Raw genomic sequence first — 17428 nt, 5'->3', positions numbered from 1 at the left:
AGGTAGTCTCTGAGGACCCTACCATCTCTGGTTCTACAATCCCATATTCTGCTGCCCCCTCTTCTGTGGCCAGTTCCACAATGGAAGAAGCTTTAGTAAGTAGTATGTGCAAACCTACCCATTCGTATGTGTCTTTTCCCTTCCATTCACCCCAGCCCCATTTCTAGTTGTGTTTCCATGCCAAAAAGTTGTGTATCTGTGAGGAGGGGAGAGGGTGTACATGATCACACGTGTGTATGTGTGTATAGAACAAAACAGAACCAGGTGTGCAGCACATCTGTTCTCCGGATTCCTCTGCTTCTGCCCTATCCTGGTCTCTTGTGTTTATTTATTTAAGAAAAATCAGACACAGTGGTGGGTAAAAACCCAAATGGAGAAATCACATCTGAGAAGTCACACCGTCCAATCCAGCTGTCCCAGGGTGGTGGTGGTGATGCTGGTGCCCTCAGCTCCCACCCTTGAAGACAATATGTCTCCTGGTGCCCTCGGACCCACCCCATGGGGGTCTGTGTTGGCAGAGTGGGGGAAAGGCAGCCTCTCCTAGTGCCTCCCACACCCTGGCCCACCTGGAAAGGGAATAAACAGCTGGCAAAACCATGACAAGTGGCTAAGGCGTGGTGAAGACCTAGCTGAGGAAATCACAGGATTAGAAGAATTCCCACCTACCTGGGAATTAGAGGGCAGTGCCCTTGGGTTGGGAGCAAGGGTGAGACATTGAGGGGAAGCCATGAGAGCATGGGCAGAAGGAGCTCCCCCTTCTTCTCTGCCGTCTCACCCCTTAACCCTTTCTGGGATAGTCTCATGGCCAGTGCCCCCACTCTAGGCAATAGATTTTTGGGGTGGAGGGGAATAGTTGTGGACAGAATAGACACCTCCAACACACCAGTTCCCTGCCCAGGGCCTCCATAGGAAGGAGGCAAGAGGAGAGAAACCCTCAATAACCCCTCAGGGGAGATTTGAGGGGATGGGCAACATGAGGGTGGCAGAGTCTGGCTCTGTCCTTGACCCCCCCCTTTGGGCTGACCCTGTGACCAAGGGCTCCCACGGGAACTCCCACAAGTAACCTGGGGAGGTTCCCAGTATCTGCAGAGGGACTGAGCCTCCCAGATTGTCAGGGGGTATGACTTCCCAAGCCAGCCCCAATTCTTCAGCTTTGCAGCTCCATCCCTTAGGAGGGCTGGGGGGAGTCCCCTCATCCCCATCCTCAGGACAGAAATCCCTGAATGTAGGTTTGAGAAAAGTCATTGTGCAGCTTGGGGGAAGGGAAGGAGGAGAAATGGGGGACATGGGAGGAGAGGGAAGCAGACCCCCAAGGAAGGGACAACCTTGGGGGCAGACAAAGCTTTGGAGGGGGACACAGGGCAAAGCCCATGCTTCTCTCTCCTTCCCCCAGCTTTTTCTTTCTGTCTCTCTTGTCTACACATTGCCTCTTCTCACTCTCTGAGGGGAAAAAGAGGTGTTAGATTTTAGAAGGCAGTGGAGAGACTGAGAGAGGGAAGAGAGGACCCCTCCTTTAATCCCCTTCTACAGGGCTGGTCCCCCGAGAAGGAGGACCAGCTGCAAAGGGAGGGGAGGGGACAAGGCCTCAGATCCAGCCCTGCCCAGGCCTAACCCAATGTTAGGAGGTGGGGAGAAGGTTAGGATTTATAAAACCCAATCCAACAAGGCCCAGAGTGAGCCCGGGAGGGGGAGGGGGAGGCAGACTCTTCCTGGAAAAGCAGCTGAGTGGGGCCTGGGTGGAGGCTCGGGGTAGCTGTAGGAGGGGCATCTAAGCAATCTCTTTGATTCTGCGGATGTAGTTATGCAGGTCCTGGGGGGCAGCCAACGTGCCCCCTGCCACATCCGGGCAGCCCCACCTCAGGTCCTCCTCCTCCTCCTCCTCCCCAGCGGGCACTGAGTCATAGGCTAGCTCCTCGGAGGGCATTGTGGTGAAAGTGGTGAACTTGACCCGCTTGCGCTTGGATGTGGGAGAGCTGGCTGGGTCCTCAGCCTGGTCCCGGGCTGAGCCGCCTGAGCTGCCATCCCCTCTCCCATGTACTTGACTCTGGACGCTGGTCTGGGAGCTGCCGCTGCTGTGGTGGTCCCCATGGCAGCAGGCGGGCACGGCCTCCAGAGGGTTGCCTGCAGGTGGTGAGAGCTCACCCTGGGCCCTCAGGGGCTGCCCATTACCCAGAAAGACCCAGTGATGGGAGTGGTCCATGCTGGTCTGGCCCTCAGGGGGGATCCTCTTGTGCCGATACCGGAGCACAAACACAATACAGTTGATGAGGAAGACGAGGATGGCCAGGCAGAAGACGCCCAGTAAGGCGTACATCCCAATCTCCAGGTCCGTCAGCCCTCGGGGCATCTGGGTGAAGCTGGTGGGGATGGCTGGGAAATCCTCCGTGGGAGTCTGGGCTGGGCCAGCAGTGCCCGGTGTGGGGGGCCCCTGAGGGAAAGCAGTGCCTGGGTGGCCAGGCCCCAGGGCCTCCTCCCCGCTGTCTCCACCACCCCCACCTGGGCCAGGCTGGCTCGGGCCTGGGTAGTCATAGGTGGGGTCCTCTTCCTCGTTCCCAAAGCGGACTCGAAGCCCCACAGCCGCCGTGGCCAGGATACTCTTCCTCTTGGATTTCTGACAGCTCTCTGCGATGGTGAGATCAGCCTGAAGCAGCAGGCCTTCTCCCTCAGCCTCGGCCACCACAAGGGGGAAAGCCCGGTCCTGGGTCACCGTGGCCACCCTCTTGTCCCGGCTGCTGACCATCAGGGCGTAGTCTCTTGGGCTGTACAGAGACAGCGGAGCTGTGGTGCCATCGCTGTAGGACAGCCAGAGACTCAGGAGTGCTTCCTGGAAGAGGCAACCAGGGGAAGGGAAGGCAGAGAAAGGAGAAAGGTGTCGTTAAGATCACCACCCTTTCTGGGGGAGGCAGAGAGAGATGGAGGACAGAGGGTAGGAATGCTCTAATAAGGACAGGTTGGAACTCAACAAATCCACCTCTCTAAACCCAAACCATCCCAGCCATTTATTATGACATCTCCATATGGCAGCTGGGTGGCTCAGTGCACAGAGAACAGGAAGACTCAGCAACCTGAGTTCAAATCTGGCCCTAGCTGTGTGACCTTGAGCAAGTCACTTCACCCTGTTTGCCTCAGTTTCCTCATCTGTCAAATGAAGGAAATGGCAAACCACTTCAGTAGCTTTGCCAAGAAAACCCCAAATGGGATCACGAAGTTGGACATGACTGAAATGACCAAACATCTTTAGAAATGTGTCTTACCTTTAACCCTGCTGTATGCTCAGACCTCCACCTCCCCAGGCACCGAATCTGACCTGACAATGCATCCTAAGGACCCCTGGGCCTTGCCATTCACCCACAATTGCATCCTCAGGATTTACAGGCCTTTCTATTGGCCCTGAAGTTGAACTATCTAATGTATTGTCTCTTTCAATTAGAGTGTGAACCCCCTGAAAGTAGGAACTGTCTCTCATTTTCTGTTTGTATCCCTTGCAATTAGCACAGTGCTTGGCATATTATAAGCAACTAAGAAATAACTTTCCATTCATTCAAAACCTCCCCTCATCACTTCCCTCCTCCATCCGCCCACCCCATTATCTTAATAGAGCCGCAGACCTAGTCTCTTCTCTTGTAGCAACAGCCTCATACTTTTGTGTCCTGCTTTGGAGAAGATGAATAGAAGTCTGTTTTCACTCTCCCTTCATATCTGTAGGGGGCTGCTATTATCTTCTCTATTCTCTGGTTCAAGCTCTCCTTGGCCTTTTCTCCTACAATCTGAATAATTGTAAATTCCAGACCTAGAAGGGATTTTAGAAATAACTCAGCCCAACTTCTTCATTACAAAGAGTAGGAAACAGATGCCCAGAGAGAATAAGGAATTTGCCTAAGGTTGCACATTGAGTCAAGGACAGAAGCAGCAACATAATGAGGATAACCTGAATCCACTACCCAATGGTTCTTCCTGTCTCAGGCACTTAGCAGCTGTGTGACTCTGGGCAACTCACTTAAATTCTCTGGGCCTCCATTTCTACATCTGTAAAATAGGGGTCTAGGTCTCTACAATGTCTTCCTTGAGTCTTTTCCAGCTCTAAGCTCGGGGTCCTGTGATCTCTTTCTGTATGATGTACTTGGTTAGCTTTTCTGCATCTAATTCTTATTCCCCTCCCTTCTCCAACCCTTTTTATTTCTTTCTGTTGCTATTAGGGAGCAGAGGAAAGAAGCTGTCGTTGGGGTTTAGGAGTCAGATGGAGTTAGGGAAAAGAGGTGTCTGGTCCTCCAGAGACCTGAGGACAGGTTTCTCAGGTTTCCAGGAGAAGTACTCTCTGGTCATTGAGTGCAGAAAAATGGATGGTTAGACTTTCCATAATTAAGTCATTACCCAGCCAGGACAGAGCAGTAAGGAAGGGTGAATAATACGACACCTGAAGTTGGCAGAGGGTGGGAACATGAGGTGAGGTACCCAGTACCTCCAGCCCATCACTGACTCACCTGCTTGAGGAAGCTGAGGGTCTGCTGGGCTGCCGTAGTAGCCAGGATGGTGTGACTATTCCCAGGGCTGGGGCGGAGGGAGAGGGACAGGCTGGCCACAACCTGCCCTCGGAGCTCTGTGATGCTGACCTTCTCCTCTGTCACCGTCACCATTGTCTCTCCCAGGATAGCCTCAGTCAGTGGGGATATAACCTGGAGGGGTGGAGTAAATGGGACGCTGTGTCCTCAGGCCAAGGGCTGAGTGTGGGGAAGGGGAGAGGTAGGTTCAGGGTGGCAGGTAACTTGTCGCCTGCCCCAACCCCGACCCTTTAACTGACATCCCATCTTTCCCCCAAGAGGGATCCTTCCATTGGCTATATAGCTCATTGCTTCAGAGCTATGAGACAAGGACAGGTATATGAGAGGGATAGGGCGAATGGAAACAGTCAGGGCTTGGAACAGGAGAGCTGGAGTCAACCTCAGGATTTCCTTTGTCTCCAGGGTCTTAATATAAGCGTTTAGGGTGGGGAGATTCTGGGGTGAGTTGGGGTGGAGGGGAAGCTGAGCCCTACCTTAAATGGGGTCGTCCCAGGCTCAAGGCCAGCCAAAGTGCTACTGTCCACCAGCTGGGCCACACGAGGGTCGCCTACCCTCATGAAATCACTGACCAGGTCGGTCACCTCCACCAGCCAGTCAGGGCCCAGCATGGTGACCACCTGGTCAGTGCCCTCAGAGGAAGTGGTATGGAACTGGGTGAAGACCTGGAGCGTGGAGTGTTGGTACTGAAGAGTACAGCCCCGGTTCTGCCGCTTCTCTTCCTCTTCTTCCTCCTCGTCCTCACTCTCCCGAGCTGACCTGGGCATAAGCAGGTAGAGAGCAGGGTTAGCATGGGGCTCCCAGTCCCATGTTTTATCTCTGTGCTACAAGAGACATACGTGTGTGTGTGTGTTTGTGTGTGTGTTAAAGGGGAAAGGAAGTGAAGACGGCAGGGAGGCAAGGGACCAACTGGGTTAAATCCTGCCCCCTCAGACTCTCCATGTATCTGAATATGTCTTCTCTCTCTACACAGGAGTGGGGAACCTGTGGCTTCGAGGCCGCATATGGCTTTCTAGATCCTTGGGTGCGGCCTTTTAACTGAGTCCAAGTTTTACAGAATAGATTCTTTTATTAAGGGGATTTGTTCTGCGAAGTCTGGATTCAGTCAGAGGGCCACACTTGGCCCACCCCTGCTCTACGATCCGCACTTTCCTCATTTGGTCCTTCCCATCTACCTGAGCTCTAGAGAAAAGGAAATAGAATCTACTGTGTTGGGAGGCATGAAAGGGGCTGGCCCCCTTCTCCCCTGTGCTGTTTGGTTCTACCCCACTCTAGGAAATACCCTATTTAAGGAGATTTTGTTTCCTTCCCCTCTCAGCGTTTCCAGGGTTGGACTAATGGGCTTTTAAGGCTTCTCCAAACTCTAAATCTATGACCCCATGATTCACCACCCCCCTGGAACCAGGGCCCTCTTCTTTTGTGTTTACCCATCTCTCCCTTTTTCACTTTAATATCCCAGAGAAACCAAGCCAGTGTCCTCCACTCCCTCCCCAAGGGTCTGAGGAGCTCAGCATCTCTCTCAACAGTGTGAGATGACATGAGGAGTCCTGGATTTGGGTACAAACTCTGGCTTTGCTGCTTATTAACCACATGGGGTTGGACAATTATTCAGACTCTCATTATAAAATGATGGCTTGGGTTAATCTCCTCCTATTCCAAATTCTGTGAATATTGCTTTTCTCTCCTTCCCTCTTTGCATCTTTACTTTTCTAGGCCTCTTTCATGTACGTCCTCCCTCCCTTCCCCCCTTTGTCTGTCTGTCCATCTGTTTGTCTGTCTGTCTCTCTCTCTGTGTTTCTCCGTCTTCATTTCACCTCTCTGTTACTTCTTTTACATCATTATTTTTCCTTTTCTCTAACCTTCCTACTGGATTTTTCCCACCCCAGGAGTTCAGAGTGGGTGTAGACAGTATGTGACCTTGAACATTAATACATGGCTGAGAGGAAGCATGTGCCTGCCTCTGTGTATGCCCAGGAGTAGTGTGTGTGTGTACATGAGTCTGTGCTGGTGAATGCATTGGAGGCTGTGTGGCACCCAGCAAGGGCCACTTGGGAGTGGGAGGCTGTGTCCCCAGAGGTCATTCTTGTACCTTCTGTCTGGGAGAATGGGTACCCTCCAGCCCTTCACTTGGCTGAGCTGGGCATCAGAGAGCTCAATGTGTAAGGGTAATTTCGGGACCCAGACAGTCATCTCCAGGGGGGCGCTCAGGACATCGTATCGGAAGGTCACCCGAGCATTCATGGACCCCCGTGACTCCTTTCCACTCACAAACACATAGTCACAGCTTCTCGACACCTGTAGGGAAGGGAAGTAGAGGAATGAGAGTTAGGAAACCAGGAGCCTTGTCATGCTGTAGAGATCCATGGCTAGATCTGAAGCCTCAGGAGGGCCAGATGACTTGGCAGAGAGGACAGACGTGTCCTTAAAGGGCCACCCAGCCCAATGAAGTCAGTGAAGGACCCACCATCCCCTTCACTATACTGACTATTCATAGGACAATGGAAAGAACATGAGATGACCTGGGTCCAAATCTTGGGTCACTCTGGGCAGCTCAGCTCTCTGCGTCTCACGTCTCTAACTCATAAAATTGTTATTGGACTGGATGGTCTCTTATGGTCTTTGATGGACTGGATGGTCCGTTCCAGCTCTAATGATGATACCTTGAAACCATGAGCAACATCCCCTCCATATAGTGCCATCCCACAAACTACTGGGGAGTCTGGCCTCAAGAGACACATGCACACACGTACGTATGCACACATACACACACGTCCTATAGTCCACAGATATGAACGGGGTGGAAAGGTTGGGACTGGGGCACAAAACATAGAGGAAGGAGCTGCACCCCTGGGCTCAAGGCTGTTTCTGATGGAAACTAGCTGTGTGATTTTGAGCAAATTACTTATTCTCTTAGTACTCTGGGTACTGTTAAATTGAAGAGAAGATGCTAATCTGCACTGCTGGAAAGGCTTTCCTCACCTAGGAGTTCCCTATATCAATGAAATCACAAGTCCAATCTCTATCCCTAGTAGTGCCTGGCCCATAGCATGTTTTTAATAAAAATTAATTGAACTGAATTGAACACACACACACACACACACACACACAGAGGATTTGTGTTTAGGGAGGGATGAAGGGAAAATGGAAGGAGTGGGGAGGCTGCTTGGCCAGGATTCCTTCTCCCAACTTCCCCCCCCCCCAACACTATGGGGGCTGTCAGCTCAGAGTGCTCAAATGAGCTAGGTCATCATTACCACAGTGGTCAGAAGAGGGCATGGTGGGGTGGTGAAAAGCAGCTCATTTCCCCCATTAAAAAATCAATGGAGTAACATTCCAGATCTGGGCAAATCCCACTGTCGACTTCTGGAAAATCCTACTCTATTCTCATCTCTTAGAACTGGGCCCTTGGGTGGGCTGGTGGAGGGGCTCAGGGTAGAAAGTTTCAGGTTCCTCTTCTGAACTCTGTGACCATGTAGATCAGTCAATTAAACTTCAAGAAATATCTCTTGGCAGCAAAATTCTGCTCCCGAAAGCATGAGTCTGGGGGGTGGGGACAGTTTTTTTTACATTGGGATGGTTTGGGGGGCAGCTAGGCAGTGCAGTGAATACAGTGCTGGGCCTGGAGTCAGGAATCTCTCCATTCAAATCTGGCCCAAAACATTTACTAGCTGTGTGACAAATCACTTAATCACCACCTGCCTTAGTTATCTCATCTGTGAAATGGCCATGAGAACAGCACATACCTCACAGGGCTGTTGTGAGGATAAAACAAGATAGTATTTGTAAAACCTTAAAGTGCCATATAAAACATTAGCTATTAATATTATCCTTCCTAGAGGCAGGCGCATCTATGGACGAGATGAATCACATACACTTCAATCCCAGAGAGAAAGAGAGAGTGTGTGTGTGTGTAAGAGAGAGAGACTGAGGAGAGGGGGACAGTAAAGGCAGAGAGAGGGTGAGAAGGATGAAGAACGAACAAAAACCCACAGCTCCCCCTTCTTCTGTTCTCCTTAATGCTGAATTATTTACAGGAACAGAAAACAGATCCAGCCATGTAATCTTTTGATTTATGGAGCCCGCCGAGAACCCTGACACTGTAATCATGGCTCGCTGGCTCCCCAGGTAAGAGGCCTATGCCAGCTTCCCTCCCTCTTCCCCTGTTCCTCCACTTCTCCATTTACTCCCCCCATTCCCTACCCCTTCCCCTGCTTGCCTACAGCCCTCTTTCCATATCGGGCATGAAGGGATAAATCTGGGGGCCCCCTGGAGGTAGCCTGACAAATGATTTATCACAAGCTGGGCCTCCTACATCCCTGGAATGGCGAGGACACAATATGCCTACAACAGTCTTGTTTAAAGTAAGCAGCTTGAGGTGTTTATGGATGGATATGGGATGGAGGGATGGGGGATGAAGACGCCGGGGATCACAGATTTAGAACTGGAAGAGTCTTTAGACGTCATTAAATCTAACCCTCTCATTTTACAGATGGAGAGAATGAGGCCCAGGGAAGTTAACGCTGGGTTACACAGCTATTAAGGTATCAAAGGTGATTTGAACCCGGGTTTTCCTGACTCCAACTGCTTTGCTTAATCCACTGTAGAATATATAGGTTTCATGAGTTAAGAAAGGAGAAGAATTCTGTCCTTCTATATCTACTATAAACAGTTCTCAATAGGACTTTTCTCTGATGAGTTCCTGAAGTGGTGCCAAGCCATCTCTCCCCCATTATTCACACATCTTAAAAGGTCACCTCCTCCAGGAAGCTTTTCAAGATTCATCAGAAAAACAACGACAAAAACTAACCCCATCCAAGACAGAGGACGTGCAAATCTCATCATTCTATCCTCCCCTCTCTCCATCATGATGCTGTCGTATCATCTGATACTCCATCCAAAACAGATCTCTCCTTGAGTATTATCTAATACTGATTTAATCCCTTTTGGCTCAGGTTCCCTGGGACTCTTGTCTCCCACTGGGGTAGCTGCCCCTCTGGGGGACCTCGAGGGACACAGTGCCCACCTTGATGATGTCCTCATTGTTGGACTCACACTCCACCAGGGAGGAGACATCCAGAACCTGGCCTGTCACCTCAATAGCAATGACCTTGACTGGTATGGCCACTGTCCGGCCAGTCAGGATGGCTGTATTGATGATCTCGGTGTCCTGTGGTGAGGATGAAGGAGACAATGGTTTAGAAAAGGAAGTTGTCTTGGCTCTCTCCAGACCCCGCCCTACTCCATTTCTTCTGCCATTGTGGAGAAGATAGGCATTAGTCCTCATCTTCCCTTCTAACTCCTCCTCTTTCATCCCCAATTCTCTTCCCTCCTGTCCTTCACTGTTCAGATGAAGGGTAAACGCACCAACATACAGATTCAGATTCACAAACTCAGATACAAACATCCATAGGTGCTCAGATGCATAGTCACCCATCCTCAGGTAAATGTGTTCAATTATCCCCGCCTGATTGTTCCACTAAGGTATCTTTCTAACTGACCTCTTGGATAAGTGGCCCATTCCATGACCATCCCTCCAATGGACATTTGCACAAGCAATGCCCCATGCCTTGGATGCATCCCATCTGCATCTCCACCTACTGAAAGTCTCTCTTCCCACTCAGGTGCCACCTCTTCTAGGAAGTGCTCCCAGATTTCCCCCAACTGAAAGGGGATCCTTTTTCTCAAATTTTCCTGGATCACTTGGTCTGGATCAATCTCTAAGGTCACTTCCAGATCTACATCAATAATTCTATGCTCCTTTGCACTAAAATTCTCCCAGCTATCCTCCCTATCTCTGTCTACTTGCTGTTCCTTCTCTACTAGAGTGTAAGCCCCTTGAGGTCAGGTACCATGCTGCCGTTCTTTTCATCTTCGTATTCTTAAAATCTAGGATAGCGCTCCTTCACACAGCAAGGGCTTGACAATTGTTTGTGGAATTGAATTAATATTAAACATCACTTTCAGATACTGTCTCACAAATTCACTCAGTCACTCATATTTAATCATTTAGTCTTAACAGAACTATTCTCTTCATCTTCTCTCTGCCTGTCTCTCTCTGTGTCCCTCTCTTTCTATCTCTCCCTCTTTCCCTTCTCTCTCTCTCTCTCTCTCTCTCTCTCTCTCTCTCTCTCTCTCTCTGTCTCTCTGTCTCTCTCTCATACACACATACACACACACACATACACACACACAGATTCAGACCTGGAAAAGACCTTTGAGGCTATCTAGTCTAACCTTCTAATTTTATAAATGAGGATATTCAAGTCCAAAGATTAAATGACTTGCCCATAGTTAAAGAGGTAGTAAGTGTCAGGGTCAGGGTTTGAATCCAGGTCCCCTAACTCCAAACACAGTGCCCTTTCCACTATACAACACTGCCTCTATGACATACACCCAGTAATACATACATAATCATAGACACACAGTTACACACACACACACACACACACACACACACACACACACACTGGCCAGTGCATATATGTGATTACACAATCATATACATACATCCACTGATTAATCAATTAATCAATCAGCAAGCATTTATCAAGCACTTCTTATGTGCCCAGCATGGATAGATCCTATGGATACAAAGATGGAAATGAAACAGTTCTTGCCCTCAAGGGACTTACAGTCATCAGGGAAAACAATGTGAGCATAGGCAAATATGGAGGAGATACGGGAGGCTACATTAGCAGCAGAGGCTCTCCAGGGAAACCTCCTTCATTTAGGAAACAGCGTCACAGACAAATTCCATCACTGGCTCTCATGCACTCGGGATGCCCCTCACCATAGCCAGAGGCAGAATGGCCTGTACATCCCTCTGGATGACGGTCAGCTCAGTCACTGCCCTCTCTAGGTCAGGCAAGGGGCTCCTGCCTCGGTAGTCGATATGCCACATGATCCGGCGCTTCACAGACTGGCTGGTGAAGTTCTCCATCTCAAAGTCCAGCTGCAGGATCTCCAGGGGTCCCTCGCTCTCCCTGCCAGGTATGAAGGGAGTGGCAGCAGGAGGGATGAGCAAGAAGGGCTGGGGGCTATTCTTTCCTGGTCGATAGGGGAACCCTAAGAGCAGTCTAACTGGTAGTGAGTATTGCAATATTGCATATTCTCAGATCCCTGAGAAAGACTCAGTAATTGGACCTGGAATCCCTCCCCCTTGCCTTAATCCCTGGCCTCATCAAAGCTTGCCCAGCTCTCTAATTTTCCAGAATCTAATGCACTCATGCCCACTTCTCGCCTTCCAGCTTGTGCCAGGATTTATGGGTTTCTTCCTTTCTAAAACTCCCTCCCCACTTCTGCTTGGCAATTCTTTCCTGTTTTCTTCCCCAACCTCCTCCCAGCAAAGGGTACAGGATAAGAAGGGTCAGCAGGGGAACCACCCTCCAGGACACTCAAGATGGCTACTGGGGCTGACCTGGGGAGCAAAGGGGCACTTTGAGTTCTGGACACATCCACGGTGGCGGTCGAGTGCTTTCCCCCAGTGAGCAGCTCTGAGGTCACTTGCCACTGCCCACTTCGGGCCTTGGTGCCCAGTAGGGTTACTCCCTTCTTGGCCTTCACCCTGAGGACAAAGAGGGAAGACAAAAGGGCTAGGGGTCACGGTGCAGCCCAAAGCTCCTTCCAATTCCAGAGGTCACTAAGCAACACCATCTGCCATGGAACCCTAGTTTAAGGCATGCTGGTGAGGGAAGGATGAACTAAGCCTTTCCTTTGGACTCAGAAGTGTATTCCATATGCCTGGGGGAACGCAATCCAATTAACCTCTTTGTGAAGGGGAAAAGGGCAGGGCATCTGAGGAGCTCTCTATTACCTCCAAGGGTCCAGAGAATGTGCCTCAAATCCTCTCCACTTAGATTCAGGATCTGAAGAATTTTCTCACTTCCTCTCACTTTGGTGCAGCTGTAATGTGGACACTTCCCAGCGGCAGCCTTATTTGTAATTCAGTTCAACCAATAACCACTTAATCACCTACCGAGTTCAAGGCTGAGTATCTAGATGCAAGGATGAATGGAGCTCATTTCCTGCCCTCAAGGAGTTTAAAATCTTGTTACGCTAGAAAGGAGAAGGCAATGCTTGACCCAAATGAGTGAATTGCTAAAGGTGGTATCTCAGGCCCAGACCTCGGTGAGGAGAGACTTCTGGAGTGTGGGGAGAACCGAAAAGAGCCTTCCTTCTACCCCTCAGTGAATACTCCTCAGTGAAAAGAGGAAGGTGCTGGAGTCAGAGAATGTGCGTTTAAATTCTAGCTAACTGGTATTGTGAAGAGAGCTCTTGGCTTGGACTCAGGAAAACCTGAGTTTAAATTCAGCTTCAGACACTTTCTAGGTATGCGATCTTGGGCAAATCACTTAAGCTCTGTTTGCCTTGGTTTCCTCAACTGTAAAATAAGGACAATAACTTCCAGGGTTATTCTTATGGGGATCAACTGAGATATGTGCAAAATGCTCAGTAGAGTGTCTGGCAAACAGCAATCACTTAATAAATGCGTATTCTCTTTGCACTTGGTGTGAGGTCGGGAAAGTCACAGTCTCAGTTTCCTCATCTGCAAAACTAAGGGATTATGCTAATGTCTCTTCCAGTCCTAATCTTCCATTCTACAACCTCATGTAGGCATCCTTATGGGATTGTAATCTATTCATAAGGGTAGTTCAGTTTGGGTTTGCCATTTTCTGGAAGGCTCAGAGTCTAGAAAATCATGAGATTTAATGGGACTATGTTGGCCTGCAACGACCCTATAATCCATGTGAAGCCGCTGAAGTGAGGACCATGCACCAATGAGACACTCCCTGAGAGAGGTGCAGAAGCTCACTCTGAGAGCTAAAGCTAAAACCTAAGCCTCACTCATCCTCTCTTGCCTTCCCCTTTTTCCTCACCTCTCTGCGTACAAAGAGATTCCTGTGCCCTTCCACTAGTCCATTATGGCAATGGAAGTCAATGTAATCAGCCATGCAACTTTCCAATGGAACTTAATGAATATGGAGAGAGGCTTTGACCTCGGCAGCCAGCTCATCTATTGGAGCCTGGGAGAGGCAAGCAGGAGGAGAACTTTCCACTGTAGGACCCAATCAACTTCACAGACCCCAGCCATCATCCCTCTTGCCTCCAATTCCCCCATTAACAAGGGCCCAGTAGATAAAGTGTTGGACTTGGAGACCTGAATTCAAGGTGAGCCTCTGGCACTTACTAGCTGTGTGACCATGGACAAACCACTTATCCTCTCTCAGACTCAGTTTCCCCATCAGTAAAATGTAGATAAAACAGCACCTGCCTCACGGGGCTGTTATAAGAATCAAAGGAGATACATAAACAACGCTTTGCAAACCTTGAAGTCCTATATTTATTATCACTGTTGTGGCGTTGTTCTTACTATTAATGCTGCCAGCCTCGCTCACACTCCCCTACCTGGGCCTTCCTGTCCTCAGTCCAACCCTTCCCCCATTTTTTCTCCAGTAACCCTAAAGTCGAGGGATGGGTCTCTGAGGTGGGTGGGTTAGGTATGATCATTCTCATTATACAGATGAGAACACTGAAGTTCCAAGGGGGAACTGACTTGCCCAGAGTTAAGTTAATGGTGAAGCAGGGAGTAGGACTCAGGCCCGAGAAGGTCAAATCCAGCCTCTCCTAAGGTTAGTAGGCAGACGGAGACATTCGGTGAGCTGGCCTTTGCTGGTTTCTACAGCTACCTGGATTCAAACCCTGCTTTTCACACATTAAGTGGGTGACTCTGGGCAAGTGCCTTAACCTCTCTGAGCCCCAGTTTCCTCATCTGTAAAATGAGGGGTCCGGGCCAGGCGGCCTCCAGGTGACTAAACCTATGATCCCAGGCCTACAATCTGAGCCACCGGGGCCGGATCCCGTGTACCTGAGCGTGAAATGTTCCACGCTGGGGCTGGAGGAGGAGGAGTTGGGCGCCAGATACAGGACGATGCTTAACACCTCCCCAGGTTTCAGGGGGCGGTCCGGGAGGCGGATAACTAGGTTGCCGTCCAGCCGGTGCTCCTGAAGGGCCCGTCTGGGCGGCGGGCGGTAAAGACTGATGCTTCCTATTCGTAGGAGCGGGTACTGGGTGGGGCCCTCAGCCCGGGCCCCTCCCCCGCCCCGGCGGGCGCCCTCCCCACCACAGCCCCCACTGGCATCGGGGGAGTGCAGTCTATAGTAGAGTTCGGCTTGCTGGCTTTCCCCGCCAGGCTCGGGCTCCAGGCCTTCAGGGGGCTTGCGGCGGGCAGGGGGTGGCGCCGCCGGAGCAGGCGGTCCGAACCAGGCTAGCGGCAGCTCGGCCCGGACCAGGCAGGTGGCCAGCCCTCCGCTCAGGCGGCAGGAGCTCTTGACTTCGTGGGCATTGCGGAAAGCGTGCAAACGGACGCAGGGCAGTCTCTCGGTGGCCCCAAAGTCGTCCCAGTCCCGGCCGGCCACGTAGAACAAGACTTGGGCCACGGGCTGCGAGGCGGGCACCCGAGGGTGCACTATGAAGGCCCGAACCTTCCAGTTCACCGTCAGCCTCTCAGGGATGTCCAGAGTGCTGGCGGGTTGTAGGAGCTCCCGGGCCAGGACCTGGCTGGTGCTGAAGGGCCCCAGGGATACGTTGAGTATGGGCAACTCCTTCGTCTGGAAGACGACGAAAGGTTCCGAACGCTGAAGGGGTCCCCCGCCGCTGCTGTTGGCCGTGGGTGGGGGTGGTGGCTGCACCTCTCGAAGGAAGAAGGCCAGGCGGGTGTGGGACAGGCGGTAACTGACGGGCAGCACCGGGGCAGCAGGAGCCTCTGGGGGCATCGGCGTGGCCAGGCGGGATGAGCGGCCAGAAGCTAGAAAGAGGACAGAAGGAGAGAGGGAACATCAGGGAGCTGCAGGCACTTACCTCCCACCGCCATTGAGGGGGACACCCCACCCCTCCACCCCCTTTAATTTCCTGATCAATGTCTCAGACAGGACCTGATCTCCTTGCCTCTAGAGAGTCCAGGAGTAATCTTTCAACCAGAAAAACCATTATGAGGCAGGTGGGGAGCCTGGAGCCTGGAGGCCACATGTGACTTTCTAAATTCTTGGGTGCCGCCTTTTCATCGAGTCCAAGTTTTATAGAACAAATCCTTTTATTTAGGGGATTTGTTCTGTGAAGTTAAGATAGAGTCAAAGGGCCGAGATTGAGGACCTAGAAGGGCACATGTGGCCTATAGGCCACAGGTTGCCCACCCCTGGATAGAGAATGAGAACCTGGGAGCCAGGAAGTCCTGAGTTCAAATCCTCTTTCTCTTATTTTCTCTGCGACCCTGGACAAGTCACTGTCCAGTCTGTAAGACTAAATTTCAGAGAAGATGCTGACCTTCATTGGCAGAGGGAATCCCTTCCCATGGGGCATTGCCTGTACCAATGGAATCCCAGGGCCACTGTGTGTCCTGTGGAAAGTATTATTTTCATTTTAGTTAAACCACTCATTCTAACACCGCCAAACAAAGCACACAAATGTCTCCTAAGTAATCAGATCTGTAGTTTACTGTGGTGCAAACAGCATTGAATCAGAGGGCCTGGGTTCCAGTGTTGACCCGGTCTTTTATTTCCTGCGTACCAGAGGCAGATTCAGTGAAGGGTTGATTAATGTTTTCCAGCGATGTTGGGAGATAGCAGAACCTGAGAGAAGCGAAAGAGATGCCAACACCATGTTCCCCTGGAGACTTACGAGGGAAGGTGGGAACCATTGTTGAGAATGCTGCTTAATGTATTTTCCTACTATTTGCCCGGCATTTCTATTTTAAGTAAATTATCTCTTTTTGCAAGACTTACATAATGTACGACCTATAATTAATGTTGTCTGGTTGGTGGGAGAGGTGTTCAGAGAGGGAAAAACAGGTTTTTTATTTTTTTATTTTTAGCAAGAATCAAAGTAGCTCTGAACTCAAACTGACCACAAATACTCAGAGGTAACATAAAGGGGTGTTACACTTACAAGTGAAATTTTTCATTCTTTATTCTTCTCTTTAAGATTCCAGAATCTCCCTCTCTTTAGGGACTCCCTACACTTGGGCTTTAGAGTACGTATTTATATCATCATTTAGGGACCGCTTGGGAAGGCCATTCCTCCATGTCCCCTCCTTCCACCCACACTCAGCAAGTGGGTGTTAAAGTAGACAGACCACAGGACTTGAAATCAGAAAGACCCAAGTTCAGACACATAGTAGCTGTGTGACCCTGGACAAGTCTCTTAATCTCTGTGTCTTATTTTATTCCCATTTTACGATTTCTTCATATGTAAAATGGAGATAATACTATCACCTGCTTCACAAGGTTGTGGGATCAATTGAGTTAACAGAGAAAGAGATTTGCACATTTTAAAACGCTACACACACACACATACACATGCTGCCCCATTTGTCCCAGAATTTGGCCCTTCCAAATGATCGGTTTAATGGCCTTTCTCTTGGATCTGAGGCTTGGTTCTTTTGGGCAGGGGCAAATGGAAAAGCAATGTTTTCTGAGATAAGAATGATGGGTATCCTCATATTTGGGGTGGCATGGAAGAGAGTCTGGGGAAAGGGACCTAAGTGGGGGTGATCATGATTGACATAGAGCCCAGTGGAGAGAGAGCCCTTTAGGCACACACTAGGGCACTCAAACGTGCAGGCTAACCACCCTGAGTTTGGTGCATTTCAAGTCAGAGCACCCAGTCTCAAACACTAGACCTACAAACTAAATGGAAAACGATGGGGCTGGAATATGACCTCTAAGGTTCCTTCCAGTTTGGAATTCCGAGATCCTAAGGTGCCCAGTAGAGAAATCCTCATTGCGGCTGAGACTGGAGTTGGTATGAGAAGGTCCCAGAGCTTCAGAGGGGTGTGTGTGTGTGTGTGTGTGTGTGTGTGTGTGTGTGTGTGTGTGTG

At 50.3% G+C, this 17428-nt stretch overlaps 1 protein-coding gene across 1 annotated transcript in view; it reads right to left on the bottom strand.

The window, feature by feature from the left end:
• Positions 1-236: 236 nt before the first annotated feature.
• Positions 237-17428, bottom strand: part of TMEM132E (transmembrane protein 132E) — a 131134-nt gene continuing 113942 nt past the window's right edge. The window contains exons 2-9 of the mRNA XM_069089928.1: positions 14422-15361; positions 11974-12120; positions 11347-11539; positions 9580-9723; positions 6646-6851; positions 5033-5315; positions 4482-4673; positions 237-2824 (exon numbers count right to left, since the gene is read on the bottom strand). Coding sequence (XP_068946029.1) covers positions 1769-2824; positions 4482-4673; positions 5033-5315; positions 6646-6851; positions 9580-9723; positions 11347-11539; positions 11974-12120; positions 14422-15361 — 3161 coding nt within the window. The 3' untranslated portion in view covers positions 237-1768. The remainder of the gene's footprint in view (positions 2825-4481; positions 4674-5032; positions 5316-6645; positions 6852-9579; positions 9724-11346; positions 11540-11973; positions 12121-14421; positions 15362-17428) is intronic.

This window comes from Petaurus breviceps, unplaced genomic scaffold (genome assembly GCF_028583685.1).
Source record: "Petaurus breviceps papuanus isolate PSGF00001 unplaced genomic scaffold, PetGlider_PUasm1.0 186, whole genome shotgun sequence".
In the NCBI taxonomy this organism is placed as follows: Eukaryota; Metazoa; Chordata; class Mammalia; order Diprotodontia; family Petauridae; genus Petaurus; species Petaurus breviceps.
Note: the sequence above shows the minus strand (reverse complement) of the source record. Positions and strands in the feature narration are given on the sequence as shown.